Source organism: Pipistrellus hanaki (genome assembly GCF_964339955.1).
Source record: "Pipistrellus hanaki genome assembly, chromosome: 1".
NCBI lineage: Eukaryota > Metazoa > Chordata > Mammalia > Chiroptera > Vespertilionidae > Pipistrellus > Pipistrellus hanaki.
In genome coordinates this window covers 68951182-68967953 of record NC_140503.1, presented here as the reverse complement: position 1 = coordinate 68967953, position 16772 = coordinate 68951182, and the positions used below count along the sequence as shown (strand labels likewise).

General features: G+C 40.3%; 2 protein-coding genes across 2 annotated transcripts in view; one reads left to right on the top strand and one right to left on the bottom strand.

Moving 5' to 3' along the window:
• The window catches only part of AVEN (apoptosis and caspase activation inhibitor), a 144551-nt gene that overhangs the window by 28483 nt on the left and 99296 nt on the right, over positions 1-16772 (top strand). The window contains exon 2 of the mRNA XM_084862073.1: positions 10953-11130. Coding sequence (XP_084718199.1) covers positions 10953-11130 — 178 coding nt within the window. The remainder of the gene's footprint in view (positions 1-10952; positions 11131-16772) is intronic.
• The window catches only part of CHRM5 (cholinergic receptor muscarinic 5), a 74015-nt gene that overhangs the window by 40277 nt on the left and 16966 nt on the right, over positions 1-16772 (bottom strand). The gene's annotated exons all lie outside the window — the stretch shown is intronic.

Here is a 16772-nt window from a genome sequence, read left to right as displayed (position 1 = left end):
TGCTATTGGCTTCTTATTAGAATTGTTAGCTACACAGTAAATGGGACATCCCATGAAAAATCTTAAGTGATAAACATTTCAAAATAGCTGCTGATAAGGGATGTCTTTGAGGAAACTGTTCAATAACATTATTGGAACAAGGACAAGCTCTCCATGCTGTGTAAAATGGCACATGGTGGTGGTTACTTTGCCGCCTCGTTTTGTAGGGAGAGTTGAGCACTCTGTTCAAGGCTTTCTGATGAACTGCTAACAAGTGGACTGACTGGGTGAATCTGGGGTGGGTGGGTGGGTTCTTGCATATAAAAAGACATTTGGGAAATCATATTATTTTGATAAGCCAAAGAGATGATTGAAAAGGCAGCGGTTTAACTCGGATGTGAAGAAGAAACAAACCTTTGTGAAAATACCTATGCTGTTGTGAGCGACCTATGCATGTCTTGGTTTTGTATCCTCACTACCTGACCTGGTGCCTGGCTTGCAGTAACTACTCAAGAAATGCTTGTTGGGGGAATCTTGGCAACCGTTTAGCTAAGGGACAAAAGCAGCCCTCTTTGGATGCTTTGTAGGATAGACAGGAGGAAAGATAAGTGGCACTCAGAGTTACATTTAAAGAAAGAAGTGTCTTGAGAAGGAACTGTAAAGGCGACTGTAGGAAGGAAGCGGCCCTGGCCAAGTCACATCTGCTGAGTCCATTTTGATCATAAGCAGGAAGGGGTTGTTGGAACTGAAGAGATTTAGAACAAACAGTGACACTGATTAAGGGATTGGAAGTTTGTGCTCATGAAGGAAGCAATATCGTCAGTTTGGGTAGAGAACACAGTCACAGACGCAGGCATAGGGTAGACCGGCCCAATGTGATTTCTACGTAATTCAGCCTGAGGGCTGGACTAGGGCTACCAGGTTCCCTCTGGTTCCATAATTCTTTACTTGTTAATTAAGTTCTCTTCCTCTGGTGAGTTGAGGGTTTTGGGGAGAATCTTAAAGTTGGCCAGATGAACAGTTATTTTCTGGGAAATGGAAGGTTAAAACCTCAGTAACCAAGGAAACCAGTCCTATGCTAGTGGATAAGAGAGGTGAAAATTTAACTGAGCAGAGTCAAAAGAAAATCTGGCCACTTTTCAGCATTAAGCTCATGCATTGCAATCCCGGGGGGAGGTGAAAGAGGGAGGTGACCTGAACCATCACACGCCTCCTTAGCAGAAAGAGGGAACCAGCTGTGCTGGTTGTGGGGAATATGTTTTTTTTTTTTTTTTTTTTTTTTAATCCTCACCTGAGGATATATTTATTTGAGAGAGAGAGAGAGAGAAAGAGAGAGAGAAAGAGAAGAGAAAGGTTGCACGGTTCCCTCCCACACCCGACCAGCTGTTGAATCCATTCAACCTTTCAGTGTACTGTGAACGTATGCCGATGCTCCAACCAGCTGAGCCCATCAGCCAAGGTTCAAGATGTAAAACAGATAAAATGAACCTGATTCTATTGCTACTCTCCCCCTCCTTCCCGCAGGGACTCCGTGTAAAAGGACTTCCACGGAGTGTAGTTTAAAATCTCCAATTAGTCCAATTGCTGCAGTTTAATTTTCCAAACTACCCTTAGGTCATGGAAGCATAAAACGCTGAAGGTCTTTACAGTATGTCTAGCCCTGTGTGGGCTGACAGCAAATGGTAAAATTACCTTTCTGTGCCGCCTATTTTTAGCCAGCTCTGTGGCACAAAATCACCCACCTGAGACAGATGTAAGGGCTTAGGGAAAGAAGATGCAGGGATTCGGGATGAGTGAGGAGGCCTGTGAGGTGTTACTGAACAGCTGCTTGGAGGGTTGGGCACCGTATTCTCTGGCATAGATCCCTCTACCCCTCCTCTCTCCCACGGCTGATCACAGGGAGGGAGAGAACAGAAGCTGCTGTCAGTGGAATTTGAATGTAGTCTGGATCACTTTCCCCCATTCTTAGTGGCCACAGGATTTTGGTCCTCAGATACTATGTACATTGTTTGAGGCTTAATAGATAATTGAGATGTATGCCATATGTTGCATTTACTATAATATTTTTCACATATGATCATGCTCTAATGTGTGTTATATTTAATACACAATGACTAATGGAAACATTCTTCTTGGTATACCTGTATACTATATATGTAGTATACACATTTTAAAAAACATATTTTATTGATTTTTCACAGAGAGGAAGAGAGAGGGATAGAGAGTTAGAAACATCGATGAGAGAGAATCATCGATCAGCTGCCGCTTGCACACCCCCTACTGGGGATGTGCCCGCAACCAAGGCACATGCCCCCGGAATTGAACCCGGGACTCCTCAGTCCGCAGGCTGACGCATCCACTGAGCCAAACTGGTTTCAGCTAGTATATACATTTAAAATTTTTTTTTATTGATTTTCCACAGAGGGGAAGGAAGAGGGATAGAGAGCCAGAAATTCGATGAGAGAGAAACATCGACCAGCTGCCCCAAGCACATCCCCCACCGGGGATGTGCCCGCAACCAATGTAAATGCCCTCGACTGGAATGGAACCCGGGACCTTTCAGTCCACAGATCGATGCTCTATCCACTGAGCCAAACTGGTTTCGGCAGTATATACATTTTTAAATTGAAATTTAGCTTATTGAAATAATACATAAAGCTGTTTTTGCTAGAACTTTTTTCTAGTACAAAATCTGCTATTGAGTTCTTTTATTTCTTAAAAAAAATATTTTTATTGGTTTTAGAGAGGAAGGGAGAGGGAGAGAGAGAGTTAGAAACATCAATGATGAGAGAGAATCACTTATCGCTGCCTCCTGCCCGCCCCACATGGGGACAACCTGGGTATGTGCCCTAACTGGGAATTGAATTGTGACTTCCTGGTTCATAACTACTGAACCATGCTGGATGGGCATTGAGCTCTTTAATTTTAATGGTTTATGAAAGTTTCTATTGTTAAAAAGATAATTTTTTAAGTAGTGAAGCGACAGTTGCTGCTTATAGACCACAATGTGGTGATTACCAGAGGGAAAGGGGGTAGGGAAATAGGAGAGGGAAAGGGGGGATAAATGATGATGGGAGATGTGACTTGGTGTGGGGAACATGAAATACAATGTACAGATGATGTATTATATTGTAGAATTGTGTACCCAAAACCTATGTAATTTTTGTTAACCACTGTCGCTTCAATAAGTTCAATAAAAAATGAGTTACAAATGTAAAGGTAATTAAACAATGACATATTTTAAAGCTTGCTAACATTTAAAATTTTAAAGTAGGGTGCATTAATATAATTTTCCAACTATACACATTGTAACATTTTCGGTTGGATATGTTTGACAGTAATTGAATTCGGTTTCCAGTGATTTTGTGTTGGAGGGTTTCCTTAAATGTGTTCTCTCCCATGTCTTTCTATTCCACTTGTTCCCTTCTATGGTATAATTACATTTTGTGAGGAACATAGGGAACTGTTGAAGAAATGTGATTGCCTGTTTCAACCTCTTTATTAGGGTTAAAGCAGGAAAGTCTTTACAGCCCTTTACTCCAGGGGAAAGTAGAACCTTCAAAACCTGAGTACAAAAGGCTTTGAATTGCATCTGTTGTCTCTTGTTATATATTACTAGAGGCCCAGTGCACAACATAGCAGGGGTCCTCAAACTTTTTAAAGTGGGGGCCAGATCACGGTCCCTCAGAGAGCTGGAGGGCCGGACTATATGAACTACTAATTCCTACTGTAACACCTCGGCTGCGCTCACTGCCCAAAACACCTGGCGGGCCGGATCAGACTCCTCTGCGGGCAGCATGTGGCCCGCGGGCCGTAGTTTGAAGACCCCTGAAACGTGTATTGGGGGGGGGGGTGGCGTCCCCCTCAGTCTGGTGTGTGCTCTCTCGCAGCCTGGGAGCCCTCAGAGGATGTCCGACTGCTGCAGAGACGGGAGAGGCTCCTGCCACCGCTGCTGTACTCACCAGCTTCTGGCTCAGTGGTGCTCCCTCTGTGGGAGCACACTGACCACCAGGGGGCAGCTCCTGGGTCGAGCGTCTGCCCCCTGGTGGTCAGTGCGCATCATAGCGACTGGTTGTTCTGCTGTTTGGTCAATTTGCATATTGCTCATTTATTGTATAGGATTAATAACTTATGAAGTTTTTTTTTTTTTAAATATTTTATTGATTTTTTTTATAGAGAGGAAGAGAGAGGGGTAGAGAGTTAGAAACATCGATGGGAGAGACATCGATCAGCTGCCTCTTGCACACCCCCTACTGGGGATGTGCCCGAAACCAAGGTACATGCCCTTGACCGGAATCGAACCTGTGACCTTTCAGTCCACAGGCCGATGCTCTATCCACTGAGCCAAACCAGTTTCGGCAACTTTTGAAGTTTTACTGGCTTATCTGAAAGCTCTTCATGAGAAAGATCATCTTTTAAATAACTCCTGTCAGACTGTTGCTTTTTTAAAAGAAAAGTTAGAGGATATTTTAAAAGGAATGTTGCCCAAACATACAGTTCAAAGGCCAGCCAGTTAAATTAAGCAGACTGCAAATTAATGTAAATTGTTGTACGTTAAATAGGACCACAGCTTCGGTGAATGCATCTTTTTATTGGTTCTGTTGTGCATAGAGTACCGTTTGTCTATTTGTCCTAACCATTATTGAAAGTGGGATGTCGAAGTTCCAACTAGTATTATATTTGTACTGTTTCTCCCTTCAGTTCTGTCAGCTTCTGCTTTATCTATCTACTACCCGAGGCATGAAATTCGTGCAGGGCTTTCCTTCCCCTGGCTGCTGGCACTGGCTTCCCTCTGGCACCCGGGACTCAGGCTTCCCTCACAGAGGGAGGCCCCGCCCACCCACCTCAGCCCGCTGGCTGGTGGCCTGGGCCTCCCTCTGTGGGGCAATCATGGGGTGATGGCCGAGCCCCCGACCAATCGCATCGCACCCGCCTTGGCTGGCCTGGTGCCAATGGGTGTCATAGTGTGGTCCTGGATGATCGTCCGGAAGATCGTTCAGATGGTTATTCCCTTGTTTGGCCGTCCAGTCTAATTAGTATATTACACTTTTATTATTATTATAGATTTTGGAGTTTTATTGTTAGTAGCATATGTTTCTATGTTTATAATCATGTCTTTTAAGAACATGGACCCTTTTTTTCTTGTATAATGTCCTCCTTTGTCTCTTATAACAATTTTGCCTGAAAGTCTATTATCTGACATAATAAAAGCCTAATATGCTAAGTGTCCGGAAGTCTGTTCAACCAATCAAAGCTTAATATGCTAATGATATGCTAAGGCTGCTCAACAACTTGCTATGATGTGCACTGACCACCAGGGGACAGGCGCTCCAACCAGTAGGTTAGCTTGCTGCTGGGGTTTGACTGATCAAGACGGAGCAAGATGGGCCAGACGCACCCTGGAGCCCTCCTGAGGTTCCCTCCCCCCCACCCCCCGTTGGTCAACCTCCCACATCTCTCCCAGCCCTGATCATGCACCATTGGGGACCCTCGGCTTGGCCTGTGCCCTTTGCAATCTTGGACCCCTCAAGGGATGTCGGAGGGCCGGTTTCGGCCCAATCCCACAGGCCAGGCCGAGGGACCCCACTGGTCAACGTGCTCCAGGCCTCTAGTTTCTTATATTGGTGTAGTCATTATAGCTCTCTTGCATACTATTAGCATGAAATTTTTTCTCATCTATACTTCATTATAATGACATTCTGTCTTCAAATTTAATGTGTCTCCTGTAGAACTCATAAGTTGTATTCATTCTGTCAGTACCTGCTTTTTGAAAGCTTGTTTGGAGGTTCTAGCAGGGGAGCGCAGCTACTCGTATACCCTTGACCGAAGACCGGTCCTCTCCTCTTGGGGGAAAGTCGTCCTCTTCGACCGAGTGCGCAGCTTCGGGAGGGACGCACATGGATCGGTGAGGGAGGAGGGGGACACCCGCCTAGCCAGCCAGATCAGCCAAATCAACCCTGGCGATCAATGGGGTGACAGATGTCGCAGCCAGATTGCCCTCACATCCAGTACCTGCTTTTTGATTGAAATAATACATAAAGTTGTTTGAATTCTGTTCACATTTAGTGTTATTGATATAGTTGAATATTTGTCTGCCTTTTTATCTTTTGTTTTATCTGTCTCATGTATATTTTGTTCCTCTCTTTTTTTGTATGAAGTGAGTATTTTAAAAAAATATATTTTTATTGATTTCAGGGAGGAAGGGATATGGAGAGAGAGAGAGAAACATTAATGATGAGAGAGAATCATTAATTGGCTGCCTCCTGCATGCCCCCTTCTGGGGATTGAGCCCAAACCTGCACATGTGCCCTGACTGGGAATTGAACTGTGACCTCAACAGATCGACGCCCAACCACTGAGCCACATCACTTGGATATGAAGTGAATATTTTTTAATGTAACATTTTAATTTCTTCAGTTATTTTTTCACTTTTCAGTCATTTCTTATATAAATGTGCAAAATGTACTGTGTACATTTTAGCTTATCAGAATCTGCTTAATTCCAATGAGATAAAGAAACATTACTCCTGTATAGACTGTTCCCCTTTCTCTTTTTTATGGTATTGTTAATACACATTACATCTGTATGTAATAAAACCAAGTTGGGGATTAGTGAGTTATTCAATTCTGTGAAGTCCAGCCTATTATAATTGTTATAATTCTTACCTTATGCAATTTTATATCTTTTAAAAGCTATGAGAGAAGAAGAATAAGCATGTTCTTATAACTTTTGTTATATTAGCCTTTTTACTTTCCTACTAGAGGCCTGGTGCATGAAATTCGTGCATTGTGTGGTGGTGTTCCTCAACCTGGGACCCCTTGGGTGATGTCTGACTGCCGGTTTAGGCCCGATCGCAGGGGTCTGGCTGGTCAGGATTGAGCAAGATGGGCCAGTCCGCCCTGGAGCCCTCCTGAGGGCCCCCCTGTCTAGTCAACCTCCCACGTCTCTCCCCAGCCCTGATTCCCAAATCCCAGGGATTGGGCCTAAACCGGCAGTCAGACATCCCTCTCACAATCTGGGACAGCTGACTCCTAACCGCTCTCCTGCCTGCCTGCCTGATTGCCCCTAAACACTTCTGCCTGCTAGCCTGATCACTCCCAATTACACTCTCCTGCCAGCCTGATCACCCCCAACTGCCCTCCCCTTTGGCCTGATTGCTCCCAACTGCCCTGCCCAGCAAGTCTGGTCACCACCAACTGCCCTTCCCTGCTGGCCTGATCTCACCTCCAATTGCCCTCCCTTGTTGGCCATCTTGTAGTGGCCATCTTGTGGTGATGTTGTGTGTGATGCTACCTAGGCTTTTATTATATAGGATTTCTAGTATTGTTCATTTGTTTCTGTGTATTTGAGTTTCCATATGGAGTCATTTCCTTAGTCCAGTGCAGTATTGCTTCCAGCTACCTCCCATGAGCAGGTATTTGCAAATGTATTGTTGGGCCTATAACATGTAGAAACATAATTATGCACACATTGTTTTATAAAATTGCTTTTAAAAATGAGTTATGGAAGTAGAGGTCGTATCAGATACATGATTTGCAAATATTTTTTCCTATTTTTTAGGTTCCATTTTCAATTTGCTGATGGTTTTCTTCGCTGTGCAGGAGATTTTTTGTTTATTTTTGCTTTCATTGCCTTTGTGTTTGGTGTCATATCCAAAACATCACTGCCAAAACTGATGTCAGGGAGCCTCTGAGCTATGTTTTCTTCTAGGAGTTTTGTGGTTTCAGGTCTCACTTTCAAGTCTTTAATTCATTTTGAGTAGATTTTTGTGTATGGTGTGCTGTGCAGTTTTCCTAGCACTATTTATTAAAAGACAGTCCTTCCCCTTTATATAGTCTTGGCTCCTTTTTCATAAATTAGTTGACCATTAGTGTGTTTTTATGCCAGTACTATACTGTTTGATTGCGATAGCTTTGTAATAGAGTCTGATGTTTTTCTTTCTCAGATTGTTTTGGCTATTTGATGTCTTTTGTGGTTCCAGACAAATTTTAAGATTGTTTGTTCTATTTCTGTGAAAAATGCCTTTGGAATTTTGAGAGATATTACATTGAATCTATAGATTGCTTTGGATAATATGGACATTTTAACAATATTATTTCTTATAGTCCATGAGCACAGACTTATCTTTCCATTTGTGTCTTCTTTAATTTTTTTCATCAATGTCTTATAGTTTTTAGTGTATACCAGACATGTTTCAGAATGATGATATTAATATAATAATGCTTTCTTTATATTTATAGTTTTCACATTTTATCTCAGATTTTTGCAAAAGGAACCAAACATAAAATCTTTAGGAGTTTTTAAAATACACCTTTTTCCAAGTTACATCAAATGTCTTCTAATCTTCATTACTTCTTACTACGTACCCTCTGATGGAGGCTAATGACAACCGTCCTTGTTACTGCAGTTGGTGGGGGTAATGAGATCCTTGTCAGTGCATTTTCTAAGTTGGGGATTAGTGAGTTATTCAATTCTGTGAAGTCCAGCCTATTATAAACATTTGGTTAATATCAAATGATGATGATGGCAGGACCATTAATTCTGTCTAGGTCTCCTGCCTCCCATGCCAGTGCTTGTTTCATTGAGTTCATAGTTCCTTAGGTGTTTCAGATCAGAGCCCTCTTTCATATCAAGCTAATTACTTTGTCCAGGTTTACATTTTTTTGCCATTTGTTACAACTGTGTTCAGTTTTGTATTAACTGGGGAGGTCTCTGAACTCTGATTACCCAGTGGGCCAACAAAAGAATATTGGATTTTCCCAGATTAAACCTTTCTAGTATTTTCAGCTCTAGCTCTAGCCCCCAAATTCTTATTAGCTGCAAAGCTATTTTCTTTAGAATGTCCCTGGTATTTGTTATTTATATAGCATATCTCATTCAGTCACATGCCTTTCACCTGCTAGCATCTTTTCTTTCTGAGAAACTTCTAGCAATGACAGGAAAGCTCTAGGGTTTAGGCATTCTTTGCAATGCCTAGGTTATAATGTAGATTGCCATTTTTGTCTTTGTGCTGTCAAGGAAGCTTATGATGATATTTGAGGGCTGAGAGTGATCTTGGAAGCTCAGTTATTTCAGCGTTTCATGAAAACGTATGCAATTTGAATTGAGGATTGAATGGTTGATGGGTAACTAGAAATTTTTAGTGGAACAAGATAACACCACACAGAGTAATTCCTAGATGCAAGGGTGGAAACATAGTGGGTGGGTCAGTCTTCATTATCCAAACTCTGGTTAATCTTAGCATTACTTACGTTGGTTTAGCCTTTTATCATCTGTTATTTGTTGTGATGTTTTATAAAGTTCAGAGCACCATCTCTGATGAATTTTAGCCCCAAAACAAACAAACAAACATACACTTTAACATGACTCCATTGGGCAGTTAGATTTTTTTAGATTTTTAAAATTTGATATTTCCTAGAAACTAATCTACAAGAAAGCACTTTAGGGAAGTAGTCAGACAGAAGATGAGTCCTTCTGCACTCAGTAAATTAATATAATAAAAATAGAGATGCGTTATATTCAAAGAGACTTAAATGACAAGCAATTTTGATACAGTGCATGGTCTTGAATAGGACACAGACTTGAGTAAACTATCTGTAAAGGGATTTTGGGGATTAGGGAAATTTGGAAATAGTCTAGATATCATATGAAATAAAATTAACTGAAATGGTGATGTCGGAACACACCAGATTTCCTTTTCAAAATATCGATGAGAAAAATCCGGTTACCAAAAAATAGTATATAGATAGAAAAATATGTAGATAGAAAAAAATCTGGAAGTATATGCAATATAGTGTCAGTAGTGGTACTTTCAGGTGATGGGATGATGGGGTTTCATATATTATTTTTTTGCTTGTTTTCCCCTCCCAAGTTTTTGCATGTCCTGTTTCTGTGTTGACACAAACTTATTTTTAAAAAATGTATACTTGCCCGTCCTGTACAGATGGGTTGTTTTAGTATATTTCACAAGTTTTTCTTGATTTTATAATTTTTAGGCTATTTTTTTGAACTGGTCTTTAGATTCTATATGCATCTCTCTTTTAGTTATGGAAAATATTAAACACATATAAAAGTAGATAGAATAACATAATGAATTTTTATGTTCCCATATCTGGCTTCAGCAATGATGAGTTATGCCCAGTTTATTTAATCTGTACCCACCGTTCCTTTCCACCCATTACTTGAAGCAAATCCCACATCATTTCTTTTCATTCATAAATAGTTCATTATTTAGTTGTGAAAGATAAAAACATAATACACAATACTAAACTATGTATAAATAAAGTAATATCCTTATTATAATCAAATATGCAGTCATTGCTCACCTTTCTTCACTTGTCTCATAAATAATTTGCTCTAATTATATTGTTTGAATCAGAGTTCAAATAAGTTCCCGACATCACAACTGGTTATGTTCCTTCTTCTCTACCATTTTTTCCCTTTCAATTTATTTATTGAAGAAACTAGGCCCTTTATTTTTAATAATTTCTCACATTCTGCATTCTCTCTCAACCTCTGAATGCCTAAGACAGGAAACTGTTCTGTAGAATGCATCTGAGCAGGGTTCCCATTTAAAGTTTACAATATAACATATTTATGGAATGTTTGTAAAATCTGTAAATTGAAAGGGTCCATTTTTATCCTGAAGTCCTTTGAGTTTAACACTCTAACAGCCTTGATTATTTTAGTAGGAGGAAACAACTATTGAAGTAGGATACAGTGGGGTGAACTTGAGATATATAAGCCACATAAATTTTAAAGTAGGAACTCACCAGATTTCCTTTTCAAAGCTAAGTGAAAATTTACCCTGAAAGTACACTCTGGTGTAATGGGATTGTCTTGAAATATTGCTTACTATCCTCAGAGAGCTCGGTCAGTAACGTGCTCTCTAATGTGATACCTTGTACTCCTGCTGAGGCTACTGAGGTCAAGATTTACATTGACTATGTATTGATTTTCTCCAATGATTGCAGGTGGAAGATGGCAGTGATGCAGAGACCTATGGAGAAGAGAATGATGAACAGGGAAATTATTCTAAGAGAAAGATAGTCTCTAACTGGGATCGATATCAAGATACTGAAAAAGAAGTCGATAATGAAAGTGGAGAATCGCAGAGGGGGACGGACTTCAGTGTTCTCCTCAGCTCTGCAGGTATGAATTCCAATTGCTCACACACTGGTTATGCCATGAACGTTGCAGAGACATTGATGCTCCTTCTTAAGTCACATCTTTTGTCTTATGGATTTTTAAATCTAGATAAAGGACAGTGTGTCTAATAGCTTGCAAGGATAGAATGGTGTTTCTCTACGTGGAAGGCAGAGTTTCTATGTGCTGATAAAATGACTTAAGTTGCCGTTGAAGTGGATAATAGTCTTCATAGAAATGAAAAATGCTGAACCATGCGCTTCTCAAGTGGGCAGTCTGAGAAACAGCAGGGTTTTCTTTGATATCAGAGGAATTGGTACTTATGTTTATAAAAAGCTTTATAAAGTTTCTAGAATATATAATATTTTCCCCCTTGTTTTATAGCCAGAAATGTGCATATTAGTGGATACGCACATTTTGGAGACATATATACCTGAATACCAAAACTTTTCTTTTTTGCCTTGAACAGTCTTCTCTTTCAGTAGAGTAAAAATCTCATTCCTCCTATGGCCAGCTGTGTTGACTCTCATCGATGTGGAACTGGAGGGTAGTTACAGTAGAAAATGGGGAGAACTGGTTTTATGGATGGCTACTCCCTGTAGGATGGGACATAAGAAATTGAAGGATGAATGGAGGGCAGCCTAGTGGTTTTCAGGGGTTAGGGATGGGAGGATGGGAGGTGAATGTGGTTATAAAAGGGCAGTATGATGGAGCCTTGTGGTGCTCCATCTGTGCAAGTGATAAAATTGTGTAGAACTTACACACACGTGTGCACACACACACACACACACATACACATACACACACACACACACCCAAGTGAGGGCAAATGAACCAGGGGAAGTCTGAATAAGATTGGTGGGTTCTGCTTGTGTCATGTCCATATCCTGGAGGTGATAGTACACTGTAGTTTTACAAAATGTTATCATTGGAGGAAACTGGGCCAAGCATATGAGATTTCTCTGTATTATTTCTTATAACTGTACTAGAGGCCTGATGCACAAAATTCGTGTAAGAGTAGGCCTTCCTCAATAAAATATATTAAAAAAAAAAAAAAAAAAAAAAGTAGGCCTTCCTCCCCCCGGCTGCTGGCACCAGCTTCCCTCTGATACCTGGGACCCGGGCTTCCTTTGCAGTCCTGGCTTCATCTGCAAGGTTGTCCAGAAGGACATCTGGTCTATTTAGCATATTATGCTATTATTATTATAGATTTATTATAGATGTGAATCTATAATTACCTCAATAAAAATACTGCCAGGTTAAAAAAAAAACCTAAAGGATTAAGATGTGAGAAGCAGTGAGATAATATGAAAATAATATTTTCAGTTTGTTTTGAATTCCCTGCTCCCAACTTAAGAGCTCTGCCTTTATTTCCGGTCTGCCTGTATATTTTGAGTGCCTGAACCAGACTGAGAGTTATAAAGTGATGAGTTCTCTCCCAGCGTATTAGTTGGAAAGAAAGAGGTAAATGGAGCGAGTATTATTGTGAATCAGAGGAGCGGCTCAGTCTGGTGTCATTATTTGTAAGGGGCACACAGTGTAACCACCTTATGTAGAGGTTTGCTGATGGCATCCACTCAATGACTGTTCAGGGCCTGGTGACTCATCTTTTTTGCCACTCAGATGAGTATTTTTCTCTTGTTATCTGCATTTTGGCCAATTATGGGTCTAAAAGCACTTTTATTCAAGGTTGGAGAAATGTGAAATGCGTGCTGGTTAGCTTCAATTTTTATCAGTTGTTCTGCTTAAAAATTTCCGGGAAAATTGAGGCAGTGCAATAAAATTAACATGTGGGCTACCTGTGGATTTAATGGAATCAATTGTGCAGTCATTGTCACGACAGTATCTGGCGCTAAAGATACTGCAGACTGTTCTCTTGGGCAGCACATGTACCAAAATTGGAACGATACAGAGATTAGCACGGCCTCTGGGCAAGGATGACATGAAAATTTGTGAAGCATTCCATAGTTTTTAATGTCAACGGTAATTGAAAAAAAACCCTGCATAAATGTTTGAAGGTGATTCAGAATTCTAGTCTAAGGCAGCAGTTATGCACATTGGCTTATGGTTTTGGTTATTTATTTTAGCATTTTTTTAAACTTAAACCTGGCATGGTTTAAGTACATATATATATGTAAAAATATGTGTATATATATATTTGTAGTCTTTTTGCTTACTGATTTCTTAAGTGGCTTGCTTATCTGTGATTGGTTTTTGGGAGATCACAATTGTCACATCTTTTAATATGTGCTTATATTTCTTCCTTCCTCTGCTACTGATTTATTATTTTCTTGTCACATACCATTAGCCTGGGAATAGCTGTCCTGCTGTCTTCATATATGTTAGAGTGGACTGTATTGGTCTACTTTTGAGAAGTGGACTTCATTTTGTGGTCATAAAATATTAAGAATATCCTCCAGACAGCCTGACCATACTTCTTGGCATGAATCTGCCCTTGTTTGTGTAAGTCAGCATAACAACCCAGGAAAACATATCGCTGGTTTGTTAGATGTGCACATCACAAACTTTCTAGGTATCGCCAAATTGCTCTCCAATGCTGAGACAAGCTACAATTCCTAGAGTCCATTGTCTTTGCCAATATGTAGCACTGTAGAATTTTTCACTGTGGCCAGCTGGTTGAATGGTATCTAGTTGTGGTCTGTTTAACAATTATTTGAGGCCCCACTATTTCCAGGTACTGTTTTAAAAGCCAAGTAAACAGCAGTGCACAGAACAGACAAAAACACCTGTGACACAGAGTTAACGTTCAAGACAGACTCAGTAAGGAAAAGAAAAGAAGAGTAGATACCCTGTTTCCCTGAAAATAAGACAGTGTCTTATATTAATTTTTTCTCCCAAAGTTGTGCTAGATCTTATTTTCAGGGGATGTCTTATTTTTAGGGAAACATGGCAGATCTTAAATGGTGATAATTGCTCAGGATAGAAATGAAGTGGAGAGGGGCTGTTACAGTTTTAGAAAGGGTGAACAGAGAAGGTCTTTTTGAGAAGGTGGCATTTTGAATAAAGACTTGAGGAAGGTGAGGGAGCAGGTATTGAGGCTCAATGGGAAGTGTTTCAGGCAAAAGGAGTAGCAAGTTCAAAGGCTTTGAGTCTCTGAGATGAGCAGCCACTGGAGGGTTTTGAAGAGAAGAGTCGTATAGCTAATTCATATTTTAACAGGATCACTCTGGCTGCTGTGGTGGAGTAACCTGAAGACCGGTGAGGGAGGGAGCAGGTAGACCAGTTGGGCTATTGCAACAATGCAGACAGTGATGTTGGCTGTGGCCAGGGTGGTAGCAGTGGAGGTGGTGAAACATGGTTGGGTTCTGAATCTAGAGGAAATTGCATATAGGTCTTGTGACTATGGAGAATAAAATAAAACTATGCGTAGGTATGACACCAAGTTTTTGGCATAAACAGCTAGAAGAAGGGGGTTGCTATTATTTGATATGGCTGAAACTGTTGGAAGTGCTCAGTTTTGCACATAAATTCATATTAAGTGAATTATATTAAGCAAATAATGTTATAAATATCCAAATGACCCGTGGCAGAAATAAGGTTCCCCACCCCATATTTACAAAGATGTGGTTAGGTTGTAGGGGAAGCACAGAGATAGTACAGTCTGGGGAGGGCGGGTAACAGCAGAGGTGTTACCACCCCTGGCTCCCGGAACTCTGAAGGAGATTCATGGAGAGCAGTTTACCGCGAGAGGATCTCTATTTTTCTCCTCATTCTCAGTGTCTGCCATGTGGCAAATGTGTAATTCAGACTTGGTTTCTCAGACAAGGACTCTGCGCTTTGAACTGTTCTTTACATTTTATTTTTCATTCTAGAATTAGCTGTGCCAGACACACACCTCTCTGCAATTCTCAAATGTTGTTTTTGAAGGCAGACCTTTTGCTGAGAGCACATCTAGTTTAACCTGTTGTTTTCTCCCAGTAGGATTTCCATTGTAACAATGAATTTTTGCAGACCATTTATACATTTAAAGAGTAAATTTCTGTTGCACACACTGTTAGAGTATATGTATGTTGGTATATTCACTTTGGAAAAACAGTTTGCCATTTTACAGTAAAGTAGAAGATCCAGTATAGAGGAGTTCTATACATGTGCACCAATGTTCATAGCAGTGTTTCAGAAGAGCCACTATGGAAGCAACTCAAATGCCCATGAACGGTGGAATAGGTATATAGATGAGCAGACTAACCTAAAGTGAAGTAAAAGACACCCCCCCCCCCAATTCCTCGGTAGGATTCTATTTTATATATAAGTTCAAACTTAGAGAAAAGTAAACTGTGCTATTTAGAGATGCCTATTTCAATGGTAAGATGAAAATCAAGGAAGTGATTAGTACAGAATCAGGATTGTGGTCACCTAGTGGAGAGGAGGGGTAGTGACCGGGGAGGGCATAGAGCAGGTGGCCAGGGGGTGGGGGAGACTTCTGTGATGTTGGCAGTATTCTAGTTCTGACCTGGATGATGGTTACTTTTGTTTGTTTAATAATTCTTTACATTGTGTATATATTACCTATTTTTTTTTTTTTTTTTTTTTTTAGGTATCTCTCTATATACAAGGACAAAAAAAAAAATCTAAAAATGATAGAATTTTAGTTGCCACCACAGACCGTGGGAAGTGTTTTTGGTGAGATAGTCCTTGCAGCACCCTTCAGCTCGTGCAGGCAGCATGCAGGCGCCTGCTCTGTCTGCGTTTCTGGCCATGGCAGGGGGAGCTCCTGCTTCTAAGTGGAGGATGTAGGAAGGGGGCTAGTTTGAAATCATGCCTTTCCTGGTAGGGTTAGGAGTCTTCATTGTTTTTTTTAGGACTCTTTCTGTGAGTCTCTGGAATATAATGATGCCTTCAGCCTTTCTTTTTGAACAGTATTCTTTCAATTCTGTGTTACCTTTAACAAGCTTTGAGGATGGTATCATACTCTCATTTCACATTCAGGCATAAAATGTTAGATCTTTAAGCAATCCACCCCCCTACTTTTTCCCCCCAAATGATGAGTCATTGAATTAATGCCATATGCTTTGTTTCTTTCTTTCAAGATGTCACAGATAACTAGAGTTAAAAAATGTTTACTGCATGAGCAAAATGCATTGGAGCAATAGTGAAGATGATCATGTAAAAAAAAAAAAAACTATGTGCAAGTCTATAAGCTGTTTTTAAGTGGCACAAATAAAAATGAAACAGACTACAGTTTGGTCAGCAGAGTTGTCTATGCATATTTTCATTTATGTATCTTCTTCAGTGTAATTTTATGAAAAGTTAATTTTGGGAGATTTGAATATAATGACTTTTGTGTCCTTTTGCCAGCAATTAGCCTGGACGGGAAAAGAAAACATAGCAGTCTAGCAGCCTGTACTTTTAAATTAAATTCTGGACTTTTTCTTCCCGTGAAGCAGCAGGATAGTGGTATTGTCCTCATCAATTCAGTTCATTTCTTTTTCCTCTTTTTAAATGGCATTTTATTAGTTTTACTAATAGAGCCTCATATTACAAAGGCAATTTAATGGAAGAATCTTCCTTTGACATTTGAGGCATTTGAAATAACACAGACAGAACTAGACATGAAAAAAATTCTTTATTTGGATAACAACAACCAAAGCATTTAAGGAATCTTTAACCTGTCTAGGTTAAAACACAAA